At 41.6% G+C, this 19,659-nt stretch overlaps 1 protein-coding gene across 1 annotated transcript in view; it reads right to left on the bottom strand.

Moving 5' to 3' along the window:
- Positions 1 to 19,293, bottom strand: part of dlgap2a (discs, large (Drosophila) homolog-associated protein 2a) — a 53,176-nt gene extending 33,883 nt beyond the window's left edge. The window contains exons 1-2 of the mRNA XM_051078201.1: positions 18,075 to 19,293; positions 7,003 to 7,217 (exon numbers count right to left, since the gene is read on the bottom strand). Coding sequence (XP_050934158.1) covers positions 7,003 to 7,217; positions 18,075 to 19,154 — 1,295 coding nt within the window. The 5' untranslated portion in view covers positions 19,155 to 19,293. The remainder of the gene's footprint in view (positions 1 to 7,002; positions 7,218 to 18,074) is intronic.
- Between the last annotated feature and the right edge of the window lie 366 nt (positions 19,294 to 19,659).

The raw sequence follows: 19,659 nt of genomic DNA, 5'->3' as shown, positions 1-19,659 counted from the left end.
CCCAATGGTTCTCAGTGAGGTGGAGGAAAACAAAAGGAATGAATCTCATCTTGGTGAGGAACCCAAAGGGAAAAGATGATGTAATGCATTTCACAATTACTGTAAACACAATGTTTGCATGCTCTCTCTTTCAAATACACACAACTTCTTCTTTTCAAGCTGCTGAACTTGTGGTGGTGCCAAAAAACCAAGAGTCATACACAATGCAATGTTTTTGAATTAAAAAAATAAGTTACAGCAGGCAAATATTGCATTATATTCACGGTAATTGAATAAAAAGTCTCAAGAAAAAGCCCCCCAAACAGAAAATTAGCCTAACTATGCATGACACATCTCACGCGGCCACAAATCAGGGGATTGGAATTCTGCTTCAACCTTGAGATCTGAGGGAGAAATGCTCATACCCAATGCTGTTTGAGTAATGAGTAATTATATTATGTTGAATCAAGAATTATTGAATGCTGCCAGTGTTAACTTTGATTAATTATTATAGCTTATCATAGATGGGAGGCAAACAAACGTGAGTTATTTTAGAAACTGCCAAAAATCTGATCGGTCTAATCGATCAGCTCGTGGTGTTTAGACATCAGGACTCAGTCGTTTAAAGACAAGTCAAGTAGCCGGAGATTAATGTGCATGCATGTGTGTCAATGCATTAACCATTATCAAACATAGAATGTCATTACTGATTGACTCAGTGACTCATTATGATAATAGCCAATAGTGAAATTTGCCATTATCATTAATATATTCTTTAAACATCTTTGGCAGGAACAAAAAAAAGGTGATTCATATTCAGTTTATCATAGCTGCTGGCTCTACAGGACACACAGGACCTGAGGGTGAGGTTGTAATTGAAGGGGGGATTGGGGGGTGTAAATGATTATTAATTAACAATCATCAACTTTCCTTCCAGTGCACAGGCTGTTCCAGCTCAGCGGGTCTGTGACCGTGAAGTAGTCTTTATTGGTCAGATGAACAAAGAGGCGACCCTGTCAACCGTGAGAGCGTAAGAGAGCTTGCATGAGGGGAAGATGGAGGGAGGTGACACAACCTGACAGCCTGTTCTCACTTTAACGTGATTTGCTTCAGGGAGCGGCTGCTGTCAAATTTGTGTTTGGCCCATCTGAATGCCCCAGCAGGACATCAAATTGCTACAAGTGCAGAGGAAATCCAACCTACACCATGTCTGTCTTGAATCCAATCTAATTCCATCCCAACAAGCCCGATGAACCATAATAGCATGAGAGCTCTTGTGTCAGGTGGCACTCACATCCGTGGTGTCTCTTATGTGAGGACTCAAAACAGTATTGGATATGGACCTCAACAGTGCTGTGGTGCCAAGAATAAAAACTGAAAATTGTCTCACTGACAAATGATGAGAGATACAGGTACTCTGCAGACAGTCTAATAATAATAATAAAACTACACACTTAAAATGACACCAGAGAGGACTTTTCTGTAAGCTGGGTCCAAATTAAATTCTATTTAGGTCTATGCAAAGTCAAGAATATCTTCATCCAAATAGGTGATATAAAATGTTAAAATTAGTGTATGAACATCAAGTGATTCCCTTTTTTTCCACAAAACTTGGTATCACTATTTTTTGGTTTCCTGTCACTTTGCTATTCTTTCTCAGCCAGAGTTGAAAACATGAGTGTGCCCTTTCATGCAAGCTGATTTATGGAGACTGTAGTTAAAATCCTTTCAGTAACCTCTTGCTGCTCTTTGAAGTTGCCCATGGTTCAGCTTCAACATTATTCTAAATAAAACTCTGTCTTCTGCCGCAAAATCTAATCATAACACTAAACTATAGCCTGACTGATACTGGTTCTTTGAGGCTGATATGGATATTAATATTTTAGATCCTGACTTCTTCCCTCGGGCATTGGACGGTCTCTTGAAGCTTCAAGCCAATAAGGGAAGCTGAATATAATACTGACTGACTGAACTGAACTATTATAACAGCTTTTTCTAATATATTTTTATACTATATTTTAAGACAATTATTTATTTAGTTTACTCTAAAAAAATATTTTATGATATGCTGCTATATGGAAATGTTGCTAACCTAAAGTTTCAATGTATTGTTTCTCAGTGCAATGACAATATTGTGTCTATCTATATCTTTAAAAAAAACCAAAACAAAAAAAAAAACAAAAAACAAACCAAAAAAAACAGATCACATAAATATGAATATTCATTCAAAAAATACAGTATCAACTGCACTATTGGTTTTGCAAATACATTTATACACACTGGTTAGGTGACAGGCTTTATATTAGCTTTCTAACTTTGATTGTTTGGAGTTGTCGTGTGAAGACTCTTTCTGTGTCACAAAACCAGCATCACCTGATTCCTCCTGGGATCAGTAAATTATGATTTCAGCCTATAATCTTTTTTGAAGGGCTGTAACCAGCATATGTGCTGAATGGGACCTCACACATATTTCTCTATTTCTGTAGTGCAATTTCGGTACCAATCTATAGTATATCTGCAATTAGCTAATAAACAGTCAAATATCGACCTGCCCGATCTATTGGTCTAGTGCTGCACCAAACCAATCTCAAATTGTTGCAATCAGAAAAACTGGATAGTTGAGCAGATACACAAAAGTGCGGGTACATATATATTTATATATATATATCTTCATCTCAATCCAAGAGGAAAGACACCACGTTATGATGTCCTTCGAGTGGGTTCAGGAGAGTATCAGGACACTTCAGTAATGACACCCTTGGGACACTCCTGGTGTGTGAAATGAATGCAACAACAAACCTTCTCCTCCAGACTCGATAATGCTGCCGCTGCTGTCAGTGGACTCAGAGGCAGGCCACACAGCCTGATCCATGCTGGTCAATATCTTCCTTTCAGCAGAGCCCAGCAGACTCTCAGTATAACCACTGAGAGAGCCATTATTCAGAGGGGCCTTGGAGTACAATAACTGCAACTGATAGCCCTTCCTGCTGTTGCATCCTCATAAATCATTCACTGTTTACAGCCATTCAAAGTGGATAGTCGGGAGACTGCAAGATGTCGAAAAAGAAGCATACTTCACTGTGGCTTCATATGTTACATCATAATCTGAAAGAGCTGTTAAAAAGGCCAAACGACCTCATCTTCTCTGACAGATATCATTATCATCCTGCCTGATCACAATCCACAACATTGGATTTATCATTATATAAACTCCGGGATGAAACTCTGGCTTACTGCAGGACATAGGCAAAAATGGCAACTGTTTGACAGCAAAAGCTGGAGCTGGATCTCTGCTGCCCTGCGTCCTTCTCCTGACATCCTGCAGAGACACATGACAAACACTCTGCCATAAAGGCTCATCATTAATTCTTTTTGTGTGTTTGCATCAGGGTCAGGTTACCAGTGGCAATGCGTATTGGTGAATTCTACATATGAAGTCATTGTGTATGACAGAGTTATATCTCTGCTGAATGGCAGTGAGTGGCTGGGTCGGCTCTGTGAGGAGTAAGAGACACAGATATGACAATAAGAGCAGGGGAATCATCAGTGTTAGTCAGTATGTGTGGCACTGTCTCTTACTGTGACTGTGTGGTGATAAATGCTGTAGCTGTGTGTCTGTCACAGGCTGTACTCTACAGTGAGGTCAGACACAAGGTCGTCTTTGCATAATGTCTACACTTTATGTCACATTATTTGCCTTTGGGTGTGCAGAGACCAGAGGCAGAATAGACACACACAATGGTTCATGCAGAGGTTGCAGCAGTCCAGCAAATCTGCCCAGCATGAGGAGAAATGAAACAGGCTTTGCACTGTGCATTTTTCTGTGCCATCCAATACCACAGTATACATGTATTCATCTATTTCTCTCTCCCTCCCTCTCAGACCAATTGTTTACTTAACGTTTAATCTTATTTATTTGAGAGATATATACGCTATATTAGGGGGAGATTCTGGTCTGGAGGAAGGACATGCATTTTGTCTATTAAGATCAATTTTCAAACAAATTAAGCAGAAAAGCAGTATTTTTCTGTTAACAGCACTGGATCAATTCAAACATTTCTGCAACTCCCAAGTAACTCAATATTTACACAACTACCTGGACGCTTTTAATACCAAAATTATTGAGGTCAGACAAGGTTGCTGCCTTCATTATTAACACTTGCACATAATGACATCAGTTTAAGTCTTTGATGAGGTTTGTTTTTGTGGCAGAATCAGACTACTCTCTTTCATCACCAAAGAGTTGGAGCAGATAAAAGCACACTGATTTTGACTAATGGGAGAGAACATAGGTGATTTCATTTGTCATTAATAAAGCAGGGCAAACTGTAAACTGTTACCAGAGCTCAGACATCTCTAATCCTGGCAGTGCTTTTTGTCATACACCTTTGATTAACATAAACTAAAAGCTCTGGGTTCATCCAAGCACTTTAAGTTACTTTTCTCAAAAAGAAATGAAAAGTAAGGGCAAAAACTAGATGTGAATGTCTAAAAATGCAAACGCACAACCAGGTGTCCTGCTCTTTAAGTTGCTGCTAAAACCCTTTAATGGAGACCTCTACATTCAACTCAAATGTCAGGCTGGTAAATGCACTCAATACACACAGCTGACGAAGCAGAGCAAAAGCAGATAAAAGAGATGTCTCTCAAATGTTTTTTGAGAGAGCAGGACTGGGATATTTTTTTTTAAATTGTCATATTATTAAAATGGACTGGCAAATCTCAGCTCTAATTACTGTCTTCACATTCTGCTGTGAACAGGAACAGGTCCCTTTAAAGGGAGAATAAAAGTGAATTTGCTTTCTCGTATTGGCACCTTTAAAAAAAATGATTCTGGAAAAGATGAATCTGCCATGCACAATGTGATAATTTGGTGTCTGAAGAACTATAACAATGCAATTTAAAACCACAATGGGCAGTAAAATAAGACGATAAGGTAACATCTGAATAGATCTGTAATTGAAAAATGGACATTTGAAAACTGCTGAAAAAAGCTGTTTAGAACAAAGTCTGAGTAACAAGTGTGACAGGTGGTGGCAACATCTTAATATTTCTATCTCTGTGTTTGTGGTTGATGTTTACTCAGTACTATGTTCACCAAATGAGCTGGGCTGGAAATGAATCAAATACAAGATAGAAACGTGAGCTACTACAGAGGGTGAGGTGAAAACAGTAGCAGAGAAACATAAAATAGACAAGGATCAGTACATACAGTACAACACTCTACTAAAAGTAGCAGGATAGACGAGGGAATCCACTGAAACAGCTTCAGAGTAACCTCTGCAGTGTATCATTGCTGTATTCAATTCTACTATAATTGACTTTGCACATATAAATGTTAAAAATGGAAGATAATTTTAATATTTATGTTAATGATAACACAACCCAGCAAATCCCTTTGGGGGGAAAAGTCATTACTGAATGGTCTCTCAGTTATTGCATCAGTGCAGGTGAGGCTACATTACTCTTTTTCATTGATCCAAGTACTCTATTATCTCATTTCATTCTAATCTAATGGATTTGCTAATCTTAGTAACTCCTCTTCCATTTCTCCATAACATAGTTCTTTGTGTTTATTTTCCTGTGACATTGTCTTCGGCTTGTCTGATCATGTAATCCTCTTATGAGCGTTTTCTTCTGCCGCTGAGTTACCAAAACAAAAGCCCTCCATTTCCCTTAGCATTTAATAGGACGCATCCCACAAGAACATGCTGAACACTTTCTTAACAGTTGAAGACACCGATATGAGTATCCACAAAAGGATTCTAATGAGTACAGAGTTCAGCTGTCAAGTGTTTAACACTGATGTGTTGGTGGGGACATGCAACAGGAGAACTGCCAGCACTGCTAGAGAGACTGTAAATTAGCAAATAGATAACAAGTATGGTCTTGCTCAAAACATAAACAGATACTAAGCTGTGAAAAGGTGCACTCTTGAAAAATACAATCTTAAAATAGGAACACAGAAATACGCCTGACTTAAAAATAATACAAAGCATCCTAGTACACTGAGATAATTCCATTCCACCAAATCATGTTGTTTTCATGATTTTCAGAGATTAAATTATTATTAATTAAATTATTATGTGATAATTCTGGAAATTTTCTGGAACAAGTGGAATTACATGAGAAGCCAAGAGAATTATCTCACCCCACTGGGAGAGTCATTTACTTGAAACCAATACACCGTATGTAAAATTTGAAACTTTTTGCCTTTGGCACCCCCCAGTGGTAGTATCAAAAATGAAAGGGATGAAAACATGGCTGCACAAATTTTGACCAAGATAGGTTTTACACAAACAAACAAAACTGACAGATGATGATATTTACTTAAAGTGAATTAAAATTAAAAGATAGTGTTAAAGCAAAAACATGTAACTTTGCTAAGCAACAGCAGCTTCTGCAGCCACAAGAGGTTATTAACTCTATTGAGTCTGAGCAGTTAAATGGTTTTCATGTTCAGAAAACAAAGCCTAACAATCACTTGACCAGAGCACCGACTGCATAGTCCTACTCACTGAAACGTGGCCGAACAGCATATATTCTTCATGATCCCTGGTTTCTGGCGCCAGAAGTAATGAACACACCAAACTCTTGGAATTCTCAAGGAATTTTCAAGGATTCCTCTGTCCGAAATGAATGCCTGTTTTTAATGTCTTCTAAGCCTTTTCAACTGATCTGCTCCTGACAGCTTAAGCTGCTAACTATCACTCAGTTATGTACATCTCACAGGTCATGCACGCTCACCAAAGTTACATAGAGCAAGATCATGCGTTGGGGGCACAGACTATGAATGACAGAGGAATCACCCTCCCTATTACAAGTCAGGCAACCATCAAAATGATCCTGAAGCTGTCATTTTATGGCAAAATAGTTACATAATGTTGCTTTAAGACTGCTTGCTTTGTGCTATCAACACTAGAGGCAAAGTGAAGAAACGAACAAGGACATGCCAGAAAAAAAAGGAAAATCAAGAGCCAAACACTATGAACTAATGGAACCTTGAAGTTGAGTATGTTGTACCTCTGAGAGTCCAACAGGTCCCTGGGTCTGATAATGGCCTTGACGAGGGCATCTGGCCGCACTGACTTCTGAGGCGATGTCTTGGGGCTAGAGTCTGACTCTCCGCTCTCCTCATCCCCCATGGCTTTGACATAACTGCTGCTTCGCATCCGACGACAAGGGATCTCGTCATCCTTACCACCACCGGGGTAACCCCCCCACTCATCCTGGGGCACCTGGGTAGAACGGTGAGGGACAGGGACACACATACTGGTTGGTTTCTAGAGGTACACAAAACATATCTGATGCAGCAGTTGTGATAGTTTGCGTTTGATGGCATAGGTGATGAGTTTTTAGATGAGATATAATTCCCTCATAGAAAAACAGTCAGTCTCATCTGTCTATTTAGCTGCCAATGCTCCACTTTGTTCTGCAGCTAGGCGCTAACTTTGCTGAAAAATGCTAGGACTCTCTAAAGTATATTATGTTCCCACCTCTGCATTAACAGAGCACAATGACCTTGCAATATCAAGGATTATCAAAGGATTGAGATTTTTCTTAACACTTACAGGACCACGTAAAGCTAAATGAAGCAACATTAAAGCATTAAAACCATAAAAACAGGTGTTAGAACATTTTCCTATGATGAAGCAATGCGCCATTTGATAGACACTTGAATTGAACCCCTTACCTCTGGCACAGTTAGTTCCATCCATTGAGCTACACAGGACCATTTCCATGATGAGTCAACACACATTAAAACCATTACACAGCTTCTACAGCGGCTCTATATTTCAGCTTTTCTGTAGTTTGGCCAGGTTACAAACTGCTGAAAACCTTGACTGAAATGCTGTTATGAATTTGGCTAGGCTGTTAATCATAATTGAAAGAAAGAAAGCTAGAAAGCGGAGAAAAGGACCCATCTTTGCTCACCCTGTCTCTAGCTATCGCACATGGAAACCTACTATCAAAAGAAGCCAGGCAGTTTACATGCTGCAATTTTCTTCCACTCGTTAAACCAGGTAATTGAGTATCCAGACGTCATCATCACCATTATCCCATTCAGAGTGAGAACACTGTGTCTCACTAGCACTCGCTGTCTGTCTCTGCTGCATATGGAGTGAATATTTCACACTGAACAAGCAACATCTCGGTGGCTGCATGCTTTGGTCGCACAGGCAATTTTGTCACTGGAATCCATTTCAAGCAGAGCACATGTAACCGTTGTAATAATGTAATACAAATCCAGATCATGTGGAGTGTAACTATTCTCTGAATCACAATCTTGCTGAAAAGGAAAAATACGACTCTATTATGGTACATGCCATTATACAACATGTAGAAATGTAATTATATGATCCTAATGGGTCTCTGTATTGGAGGTGTGTGGCTTATTAAAATCTGGAGGGTTAAGTTCAACCACTCACATAATGAAGTGAACTGATGATGATTGTTCACAAGCTCATTACACACACTCTCTTTCTCTTTCTAGTTCACACACACTCATTTTGCTTTAGTTAAATAGCACAACAGAGTTCAATTACTGTGACAACAACAGTAGCAGCTGAGTCAGGGTCTTAGCCTCTCACAAAAAAAGACTCACACAATAGATGGTACAACACAACACAGACACATGTATTGGTCCTCTACAGTCATACAAAAGCACAGATGTCCCCTACACCTCTCTTTCACTGCTCCCTCCTTTCTAGAGTTACCATGTTGCACTCTGCTGACTGGTCAGCTCTAGCTGGACACGCATTTACATGGTCAATCATCTGCACTCACAAAATATGACACTGTCAGTAATCATTAAACTCTATGTGGAAGTTGAAGGTTTCTCTGATGCCATAGCCATCCGTCACTTTAACATTCTGGCAGCCAGATCAGCCTCGGCGCAGTGCCAATCCACCCAGCTCTAGATTTCATTAAGTTAAATCTGACTTGGATCCATATTTCTTTGACTTTACAGTCGCTCTGCATTAAAGAGGAGTTTTAAAATATCCTCCCTAACAAAGATGAATTATTAATTAATTAGTACTATACAAATGTGTGATTATTCTGATAGTACTGATTCTGTTTTGAAACGTTCTTCTGCCAGTCAGTGACTAACTCACAGGTTCACAGTGAACTGGGTGGCAGTTGACTGGCTGTGGCAAATGTCAGGAGGAGATAGACTGCATCCAAATGTCATTATTGTATCAAACACATAGCTCTAATCATTTTCTGATGCAAATGTCATCTATTGGAAAGATAACAATTGAAATGTGGTTATTATTCAGAAGGAAATAAAAACCAAAACAATCCTTATTGATGTTTGGAATTCTCAAACAGAAAATGGCTGCAGCTGCAAACTATCTGGGTCACCTTCATGAGAAGTAAAATTCATCAACAGCTCTAAAGGTTTCTGTTCGTTGTATTTACACCCTGAAAAAAATGACTCCCAGTGACATTAATTCCACTGACCTCTCGCATCAATGCACGCCCAGTTACGATTACTACTCTAACAAGTGTCACAGATAATCAAATATGCTTGAATAATTGATCAATTATGGCTTTATTACAGCCTACTCTCTGTTAATTACAGAGAATGGTGGATCAAAGCAGCCTTTGGCTCTTATGTTTAATCTATGTTGTGAAGTTAGTGTGGGGGAGGGTGTGATTGATGGGGATTTACGGTGTGACGTCTACATCTTTAAAGCTCAATAGCAGATTTCACCGCAAAGCTGTGGTGTTACATCAGGAAAAAAAGGTATTGGTAAATGTACACATGGCACAAAAACACACACTTCTGCAACAAAAGTACAATTTTTATGCACATTAATGCAGAAAAGGACACAGACATGCATGCATGGAGTAAGAATAAATAAGTCTACTGAGATGTTTTCGATGCAGAAAATGCACAGACATGGACGTGCATGCACTGATAAGTAGGTATCAGACCTATACACACACTCAAACACACAACCTGATAATAGTCATTCATCTCCCCTCCAAAGACAGGCACGCACCAGCTACCAAATGGAGTCGATGGGTTAATTAAGTCTTGGAGGGGTTTGATATTTTTAGACGTCTAATTAATGAACGGAACGCCGGAGGACAGGCGCAAGCTGTGGTGAGATTTGTTTAATTTGGATTCGCTGATAAACTGGATAGATTGTAGGGTGTCTCCCAGAGAAGATAAAAAAACACGCTGGGCAGCAGCGTGCTCCTGTCGACTGCCATGAAAACACTCATGGTATCCCAGCATGCTTAGTGGAGTTGAAGTATGGACACAGGCTTTCACCTTGACCTAAAGATCCCACTAGGGAAAGACATGGGATTCAGAGGTCATCATGCGTCCACGAGTTCACTGCCATGTACAATTACTTGATTTATTTTTTAAGTTTTGATGGTTCTGTTCTAAAATAAATGTGACAGGCACCATTCTGTTCACCGGCACGTTTTGTGGTGATGACGTGAAGCCCTTTGTGAATATAAGCTGAGGTTCGAGGGAGCTGTGTGAAAATTCACAGCTCGAGTGTGAAGATTTATATTTAAAGTTACACTTACTTACACTTACAATAACAGAACTTTTACAACCTCAAATTACTTGAATTTGGTTTAGTGAAGAACAGAAATTACTTGGGGAAAAAATCCTTTTTACATGCTATGATATAGAAGTTTTCTTGATACCCACTTAGATATGACCACAACTCTTTACACAGCTATTTTGGAACTTCAACTCATGCTCACCATTGAATAACATTGCTTAAGTGGCTCACAAACATCTAATAGCAGGATTATGCAGACACTGGAATATTAGCTTTGTGTGTCTGCCTTTACTTTCAGTGCTTTGATCTTGGATTCAGGCCACAAGGAGTGCAGTGTGTATTTGTGTGTATTTGTGCTGATTGCTTGGGCTAGGCAGGCCTCAGCCAATGCTCCTGCAGTGCAGCAGTGCATTTCATTGATTAACTCTGTGGCTCTATCTATACACAGCGCCTCTCCTACTAAGAAACATAAGTCACTGCCATTAGGTAAAGAAATAGAGTGGGATAGACAGAGAGAGAGAGAGTGACAGAGGCAGGGTGGAAGGGATATAGTGCAGAAAGATGGAGAAATGGCTGAGGAAGGGAGAGAGTTAGAGAGCTCTTAAAGGTTCAATCATTGGTAATCCCACCCACCAGCCTCCAGCCCCTCATTTCCTCCCACAAGATTGCATGGATATGCTGTGTGTGTTGGAATAGGTGCTGTTTTCTTTTTTTCCTCTCTCTGTCTCCTCTTCCCGCCTCACAGAGGAGAATGAATACACGAAGTCCTCAGCAGCTCACGCGTACACACCCACACATGCAACATTTAGAGGTCTGTATGGTAATCTTGTCTTCACATTGTTTATTTATTGACACTTTATAATATCAGATGTTGCATGTTAAGTGTAAATAGACATGTTCTGTGACAAAAGAACAAGGAACAGCCATGCAAGAGTGTGCACTTCATAATGCTTTTGATTCAAATAGGGTTACTCTGAGCAAAAACCAGTGTTATATCTGAGCCCAGCTCTAATTCCAAGTTTACCACTAAACTTGTGTGGATCAGCAAAATATCTAGTGTCAATGTCTGGTCTCAAGACTAAGACCCTACAGCCATGATAGCAGCTCTGTGAGGCTATTCTTAGGGACAGTAAATTGAAATTTCAACCTGATGGCAGTGCCAGATGAAAGGTGAGTAGATCACAATTACAATTCATCCTCGAGGGGGGCATGAATGTGTGCACCTAATATCATGGCAATCCTTTCAATTGCTGTGGAGAACTTTCTGTCTTAACCACAATTTTCAACCTCATGGTGGTGCTGGAGGAAAATTCAGGGTCAGTAAATTCATTAGGATACATCCACTGGGAACCATGAATGTCGTTACAAAATAGAATCGCTATTTATCCAATAGACGCAGAGATATTTCCGTCTGGATCAAAGTGGTGCGTGGTTAAAAATTTTGATTTCTAGTTAGTGGCTTGAGTTTGTTTTTGATTTTTCTTATTCCTGGGCAAATGTAATTAAGATGTGGCAATGGGATATTTATGTACATCCAAGTATTAGCTATACTGCTTAATTTTTTGAGGATCGTTGGGGGCTGGAGCCAGTCCCAGCAAACAGTGGGTCAGAGGTGGTGTAAACCCTGAACAGGTTGCCTATCACAGGTACTGACATATATAGACAAACAACTATTCACACTCACATTCACACCTACAGGCAATTTAGAATCACCAATTCACCAGCATGTCTTTGAAGTGTGTGAGGAAGCTGGAGTACCTCGAGGAAACCCATGTAGGCACAGGGAGGACATACAAACTCCCCACAAAATAGAACCCAGCAGGCTGGGCCCTTTCCCAGAACCTTCTTGCTGTGAGGCGATAGTGCTAACCACTGCACCACTGTGCCACCATTGAGAAATCCATTGCAGTAGAGGCAGAGTTCCTTCACTTTCTCAACATTAGCCTGAGCACACCAGAAATCTATGCAGCCATGAGACCTGCTTTGTTTCAAGAGGCTTTTTCTTGACCTGAAATTCTCACTGACTTACTCTTACTATCACTATCACTTGGCCCTCTGTCTACATTTAAGACACTGCAAACACACTATCCAGAGATCTTCAAGAGTCAAACTAGGAAACATAGGAAATCATAGCAGAATTAGAAGCAGATATCAACTTTGGTAAACTGGACACAATAAAGGTACAATTTAACACTTCATCACAAAATAACTCCCAAATATAATAATGATCAGCTTGATTTCTGTAGCACCATTAAAGCAGAGTTCAATTTTTTAAATGAAATACTACAAAAAAGGACAAACTAACACAGTGAAAACACATTAAGGCCTTCACACCTGCTGTGTTAAGGAGAGCTGTCTCAAGAGGCCAGGGAAAAACTACAAAAGCCCTTTCAGAGAAAAAAGGGAAAAAACCTTGAGAAACAGACAAAGTACAGCACACAAAAGGAAACGTTTTCCTAGAAATCTGAAAAGCGTAAAAGACATTGTTGGACATATTTTGATGGCAGATAAAAGAGAGGGGATGTGGTTCTCTCATGCTGTGACAACCCCACTTTTTACCTGCCTTGGTTTCCAGCACTAGCAACAACCATTGCACCTCACTCTCACCAGTCAACACTTTCACTTGTTCACTTAACTAATTGGTTCAATCAAGTACTCTTGATATTATAACTCTGTGTGTGGCCTCGCCTTTTGTTGCCAGCTTTTAGCCAGATGCTAACACCTTTGCATATGTTTCAAACCAAGTTTACTGGCTGGGGACGAGTTAAATTGTAGTTACCTGTTTGCACAGCCAGAGGGACACAGACAAAGAGAGAGAAGTAGGGAGAGACATGTCAGAAATACATTCATTCCTCTCTGATGACTAATACATTCACCATAGGGGTTCCAGAGAGTGCTGGGTTTTAAAGTAAAGCTCCCAATTTCCTGGCAACAGGGTTTCTGTGTTTGGGACAGAGTGAGAAGCTCAGGAGTTTGGGGGGATCTCTTTATTCTGTTTCTTCATATTGAGAGGAGCCAGTTGACACAGACCGAACACCAACAGTAGGAAAGATGCTTTCTGGTTTCCTCAGATTGGATGTGGTCCAACCATAGCTGTCTGCAAGGAGACCTTAGGCCAGACCCACTGTGGGGAACAGATCTCCCAGCAGGCCTGGCAGCACATGGAGGACAATGCTGAGGAAAAGGACGTTCTGGCCAGTTCCCAAGTATAGCACTGTATCTAACTATGATATTGTGCCTCATGATATTTCTCCTGTCTCTCTGCACTGCATTTGTACCTTCTGCTTTCCAAATAGCAGGAAAGACATTTGCTTGTCGGTTTGCTTTCACAGGTGGTAACTCACTGGTCGAAGTTGAACACTGTCAGCGTAATATTAATAACAAATCCCCTCCCACTGTCTAGGGGGACTATCCTTGTCAAGCTCAGCAGGCAAGAGGCTGACAGTGGAGGGTTGTCAGCACATAATCATAAAAGCTTGCCCATGTGCTTCACCCTGCCTGTTTTCCTTCAGCTGACATCTACCCTACATCATCTTCTTTTGCACCTTTAACACCTCCACAACACATACCTCACACATTCACAAAGTTCTTTCATCGCTCATGTTTCTTATCTGCACACATCTGTGATGTTAATAAACTACATTTATTTCAAGTATGAACTCTCTGCTTGCTATTGCCATGACTCTAGAGGCTGTAGAGTGGCTGCCTTTCTCCCCTCTTTTGTTTTAGAGCTACATTAATCAATTTTTGACCAGGAGGGGGCAGAAAAGCATTAAAACAACCTGCTGATGGCTAATGTACAAGCAAAAAATTGCCTACTTTTACAGCCAGCAGACATGGGAGATTTGCATTAATTGTGTGTTTTTGGCCACTGACGTTATGCCAATATTCACTCTCCATTTAGCTCTGTTCTTTTCCCCACCAACAAAAAACTGGCTCTTCAGCTTGCTAGTTTTTTATACTTTCTTCAGCAGCAGCTGCGGTTTTGTGTGTCTGCTGTCTGCTGCTAGAAAGATACTACACAGTGGGTTTAGTTGGAAATGGCTGCCTTTGGGAGACTGATGAGAGCTTATATTTAACCATATAGTATTCTCTGAGCAGATATAATACATGGAAGAGAAGATATAAAGAAGAAATACAAGGAATAAATCAAGGCCAGCACAATAATGGTCAAGGATCCTTATGTTTAAGAACTCCACATTCTCCAAACTCAGACAATGAGACACTACAAGGTCAAACTTGTGTCCTGGACTTTGTTTGCACCAAATGGGAAAAAAGTTATGTTAAGACTCAAATATAATGAGGAATTCTTGTCTAGAAAATGCTACTAAACCCGCAAATATGGGTAGTAAAACCCCCAAGAATTAGGATGCTGTGATAGTTGGCCATTATCATTGATTTGGCCTTGGGAAAGCAGTCACACACAAAAAAGATACAGGAGAAGTTGCTTAATAATTGAATATTAAATGGTTATAGCCTGACAATCTCCTTGTAGAATCGAAGGAAACTTGAGGTTTCAGGTAATAAAACATAAATACGAGCAGATGCTCACCGACACGGTGGTAACCACAAAGCCACCCTGTCGCCTCAGGCAGCAGCAACATTTATCTACCAACTGCTGTCTGATCCTGGGGTTCCTGCATGGACAAAATCTTACTAAATAGTGGTTCAAAGACTGATGACAATCTAAAAACCCCTTAATGAAAAAGTTAGGAAACCCCTGTGTGTGTCTGTGTGTGGTGGGTGGGTGGAGGTGTGTGTTACTGTCACAGTGCCAGTTTTGTTTCTGCTACTTTGCACTTCCCTTTTGTATTTTAATCATCAGCCCTTCTGCCTCTCAAGCTCCACCTTTGGCAAGCCAACATGGCGATTAATTGGCTTATTAAATCCCTCCGCAATGCCCTATCAGCAAAACTATCAAAGACTAATCCTCCCTTTGTACTCCAGTACTGTATGCTGGGAGAGAAAAAGGGTCGCGTTTGCTGGAGCAGCTGACTTAATCAGGGCTGAGAGCTGTCAGTAAGACAAAGTTATTGTGCTGTGAAGTTAGGGGGCCGGGCGCAAGGAAGGTGGAGGAGGCATGGATTACAGCTGTTACCACAGTCCAGGTGTATTTACATATCTAATTTGCAGAATGAGAGAGATTAGCAGAGAGATGGCGACCCACTCACCTACAGTATATACACATCTAATTCATCCAGCCTGTCGCTAACAGCAGATGAATGTTTTGCCATGATCATCTCCTTTCATTAATATCAAACTCCCAATCAAAGTCATGAAGAAATAACAAGATGTGTGTGTGTGTGTGTCTTTTGGAGGGCTAATTTGTGAAACGATTTAGCCAAAGACAGAGAGTGATGGCTAATGCCAGGTCTGATTCCCTAGCATTTGTCATTTCGGAGAGACAGAGGCCAACATTAATCTATCTTTGACCTCCCCGATGTCCAGTGAATCGATTTCTCATGCATGCACATGCACTAACCCGCTCCCACACACAACTGCTGATAACACACACATTAACAAACACCTCAGGAAGACACATCTTTGTGTTTGTACTGTCATACTTTTACAACACTTCAAAAGTTTTTCATTCCCTCTGTCTCATCAACCAAGGACGCAAACAAGGTGACTAGCACATCATCAAACCATCTGGTGTGCGATAAACAGAAAAAAACACCCCCACCCACACATACTGTCACTCACACATGGACACACATTCAGTACACACATTCTCCCTGGGTATAGTTTATGACAGTGCAGACAGTGGTGGGTAATCCCAAATCCACCACAGCAGGAAGTAAAAACTTCTCAATGTGACCCCTCGGTGTGTGCAGAGTATCATGCTTGACTACTGGCTCTATCTCCCTGCCTGACTGCTCCTGGTGATGAGCAACAATAGTGGCCATGGGGGAGCAAATACAGCTGTCTCTCTGGCCGTTTCCCTCCCCTCTGCTTCCCGGAGTATCTCAGTGCATCCACAGAGCATGCACAGGCCTCAGTTGTATGCATCTCAAACTTTCTCTCCCCTCTCTTTCCTTCGATACAGTCTTCCAGCTCTCCGAAAAGGGCATTGATTCTCCTCCAGGGAGGAAAGATGTGTCACCCTGCACGGATTGGATTGATAACACTGGGCTAAATATAGCCCTGCGGCAGGAAGCAGGAGAGGAGGGTATTTTTAGAAGTGTTTATAGTGCCATGACTCGGACACTACCTCAGCTTAATGACCAAATGTAAGGAAGGGGTGGGGGTGGATGGGTACTAAACATGGCGACTCTCTCATTGAGAGATTACTGCACTTAGTGGGATTGTAAAAAAAAATAAAAAATTAGTGGATGACTGCACTGTCTGTCTAGTTGAAAATGATTATCAGTTATGTTTAACAACACACTAGTCAAAATTAACCCTCTAAAATATTTTTGGATGACGTAAGGTAAGATTGAGTGCTTTCTTTGGCTCCATTGGCTGATTTGAGTAATGTATTGGCTTTCCGTTTACAACGGTCTCTAATCCATACAACACACTCTCTGCTTAGAGTACTGACTCTCCAAGTCCCTTTTACAATAATGTGCTCACTTTATTTTGGCTGCAGGCGGTACTTACATGATGCTATCAGATACCACATTGTTGTATACTGAGCAGCATTGTTCTAAAATCTATTTTCCCCTGCTTGGATATGCACTTTGGGATTTCTAAGCATGCTTTCTTTTTTCATATACCCTACAGCACACATATAAAAGCCATGAGACGCTTCAGTTAAAAGTGCTGACTCACTCTCAATTGATCCCCACCGTGCTATGGGGTCTCCCGCAGAGCATATCATGGGCCTGCGCTAAATGCTATCTTTCAGCGCTGACACCTATGCAAAATCAAAGCAAACAACATGATAAAAAATCAACATAGATCTCTGTGTCTTTTATTCTCATACTGCTGACTCTTCGGTGCAGTACACCCTTCCAGTGCAGATCATTTATGGAGTTAATTGATTTGTCCTGCTGTGCCAGTCCCCTCTGCCTCCAGCCACATGCTGAGTTACAAGACAGGTTCACATTTTGAATCAAGGGCAGCGACAAACAAAACACTGTCTTTTAGATCAATCAGGAATCCAGCTGTGATGAGCAACTTTGACTGACGACGCCTATAGGAAAAGAATGCTTTGTGTTGGGGCTTAAGCTCTGTGAATAATGTTTTTCTCTGTTTTGCAATGCTTCAAGTTCTTATGAATTTTAAATTATGGTGAATAGACACTCAATCACTGTAATAACTGAGAGATAAAATTAATGTTTTTATAATTTCTTCAGTTGTTTGTCACTATCAAATCAGATGTGACTCCTTTACAATCACTCTCCTCTCCAAATACCCATCATCTAGCCACCCACAGATCTATGCATTTAAATAAACTTTATTTGTTTATCAGTCTGTGACTTTCCCCCATTCCAGTGGCATCAAAAGTGTTTTTTGTTTATTAGGGAAGTTAGAAGCTGCACTGTTCGACTGGAAACCCATAGGTACTAGTGCTTAAGAGGCACAACCTATGTCATACATAGCAAAATAAGCCAAACTCACCTGTAGATAGTGACAGGGCCTGAGGTTGGGCTTGAGGTCAGTGGGTGTCATAGGCTTCTCCAGGTTGAGTGAAGACTTCCTGTAGGCCTCCTTGGCTTGGCTGACCGTTAGCGTTGACCAGGAGCTTCTCTTCATGAACTTGCCCTCTGGTGCCATGCTTATGCTCTCGCAGGCTGAGCACTTGACGTCATTGTTACTCTTGGAGGTCTTTAGCGACAGATCTCCTGCCAGGTGGCCATGCATGGAGTCGGGGTAGCAGTGGCTGATGTGGTCCATGGGATGCCGTGACATGATGCTTGGCGTCCTGTACGTGCTGTCGCTATCTAGGTTATCGTCCGAGCTCCACCAACCTCCAGAGCGTTGCTTGCCGCTGCCTTCAGATTTACGGTCTTTGCTCTTGCTGCGTTTGCTGTGTTTGTGATGGCCTTGGTGGTGGTGATGGTGGTGGTGTGAGCTGTCCCGGTGTGAGTCGCTTTTGGTACCATTCATCTTGGAGGATCCTTCTAGAGAGTGCGACTTTGTGAAAAGCTTCTGTACTGAGTGAACTAAGTGGCGTATTCGCCCAGGGCTTTCGTTGCGCTGCTCTGTAGTTGTGGTTGTGGTGGAGGTGCGTTGGTACTGCAATGTGTGGAAGCCATCCCGGTGCAGCGGCATCTGCTTTTCAAATTGGTCCAGGAGGTTTGCTGGGATTCGGTTCATTTTGCTGCTGCCACCTTGAGAGGATGAGCCACCGTCGTCTCGGGAGTCCCTGCCACCAGAAGTGTTTCCACCGCTGTCCCGTGAAGCGCTTCCATAGTGCATGCGGGGGAAAGTGCTACTAGAAATGGAGTGGTCGGTGGCTGACATGGACACCGGCATCACCATGCACTCAGAGTGGATAGAGCTCCTCGGGGAACAGCGGTGGTGACCCTCAAGGGGGCAGCTCTCAGTGGGGCTGAGGAGGTAGGAGGGGGGCCGCGAGTCGCCATGATGGAGGTGGTGGTCCAGGGAATGGTCGCATTCAGCCAGGCCGCAGGTGTGGGCTGAGGTGGGAGAGGTGAGCTGGAGCTGGGCAGGGCGGCCGCCAGAGAGACCCTTCATGTTCCTGGGTGGAGGGGAGTAGCTGTCCTCATCGAAGTATTGCGAGGGTGACCATGAATACTGCTGGTCTGAGAACAGAAAGAAGAGAAAGAGAGAGAATATCACACCCAGGGTAAATTTTCCCAGAAAAGTAAATGCATTTCACAAGTAATGATAAGGGAGAAAAAGCCTAGTGACAAATCCCACGTCCTCAAACAAGGCTGGTCATTATCCACCATACTCTCACTCCCCACATCCACTTCAACTACAAGGGACACGAAAAACCTCAAAAAGTGGCACATCTGAAATGTAGCAGTGAAATCAACAGATTGCACAGACAGAATCTCAGCCGTCCTATTTTTTTCCTTCTGTTCAGGGTCTGTGATGGCACACTGCTGGAGAGACAGGGGAAAAAAAGAGAGAACGAAAGAAAGGGAAGGACAGGCGACAGGTAGGAGCCCGCATTGCCATTTATCCAATGCAAAGTGAAATAATAGCCTATCACTCTGTGGTGCTGGTGTCATCC

Source organism: Lates calcarifer, linkage group LG19 (assembly GCF_001640805.2).
Source record: "Lates calcarifer isolate ASB-BC8 linkage group LG19, TLL_Latcal_v3, whole genome shotgun sequence".
Taxonomy (NCBI): Eukaryota; Metazoa; Chordata; class Actinopteri; family Centropomidae; genus Lates; species Lates calcarifer.
This window is presented reverse-complemented; position numbering and strand designations above follow the sequence as displayed.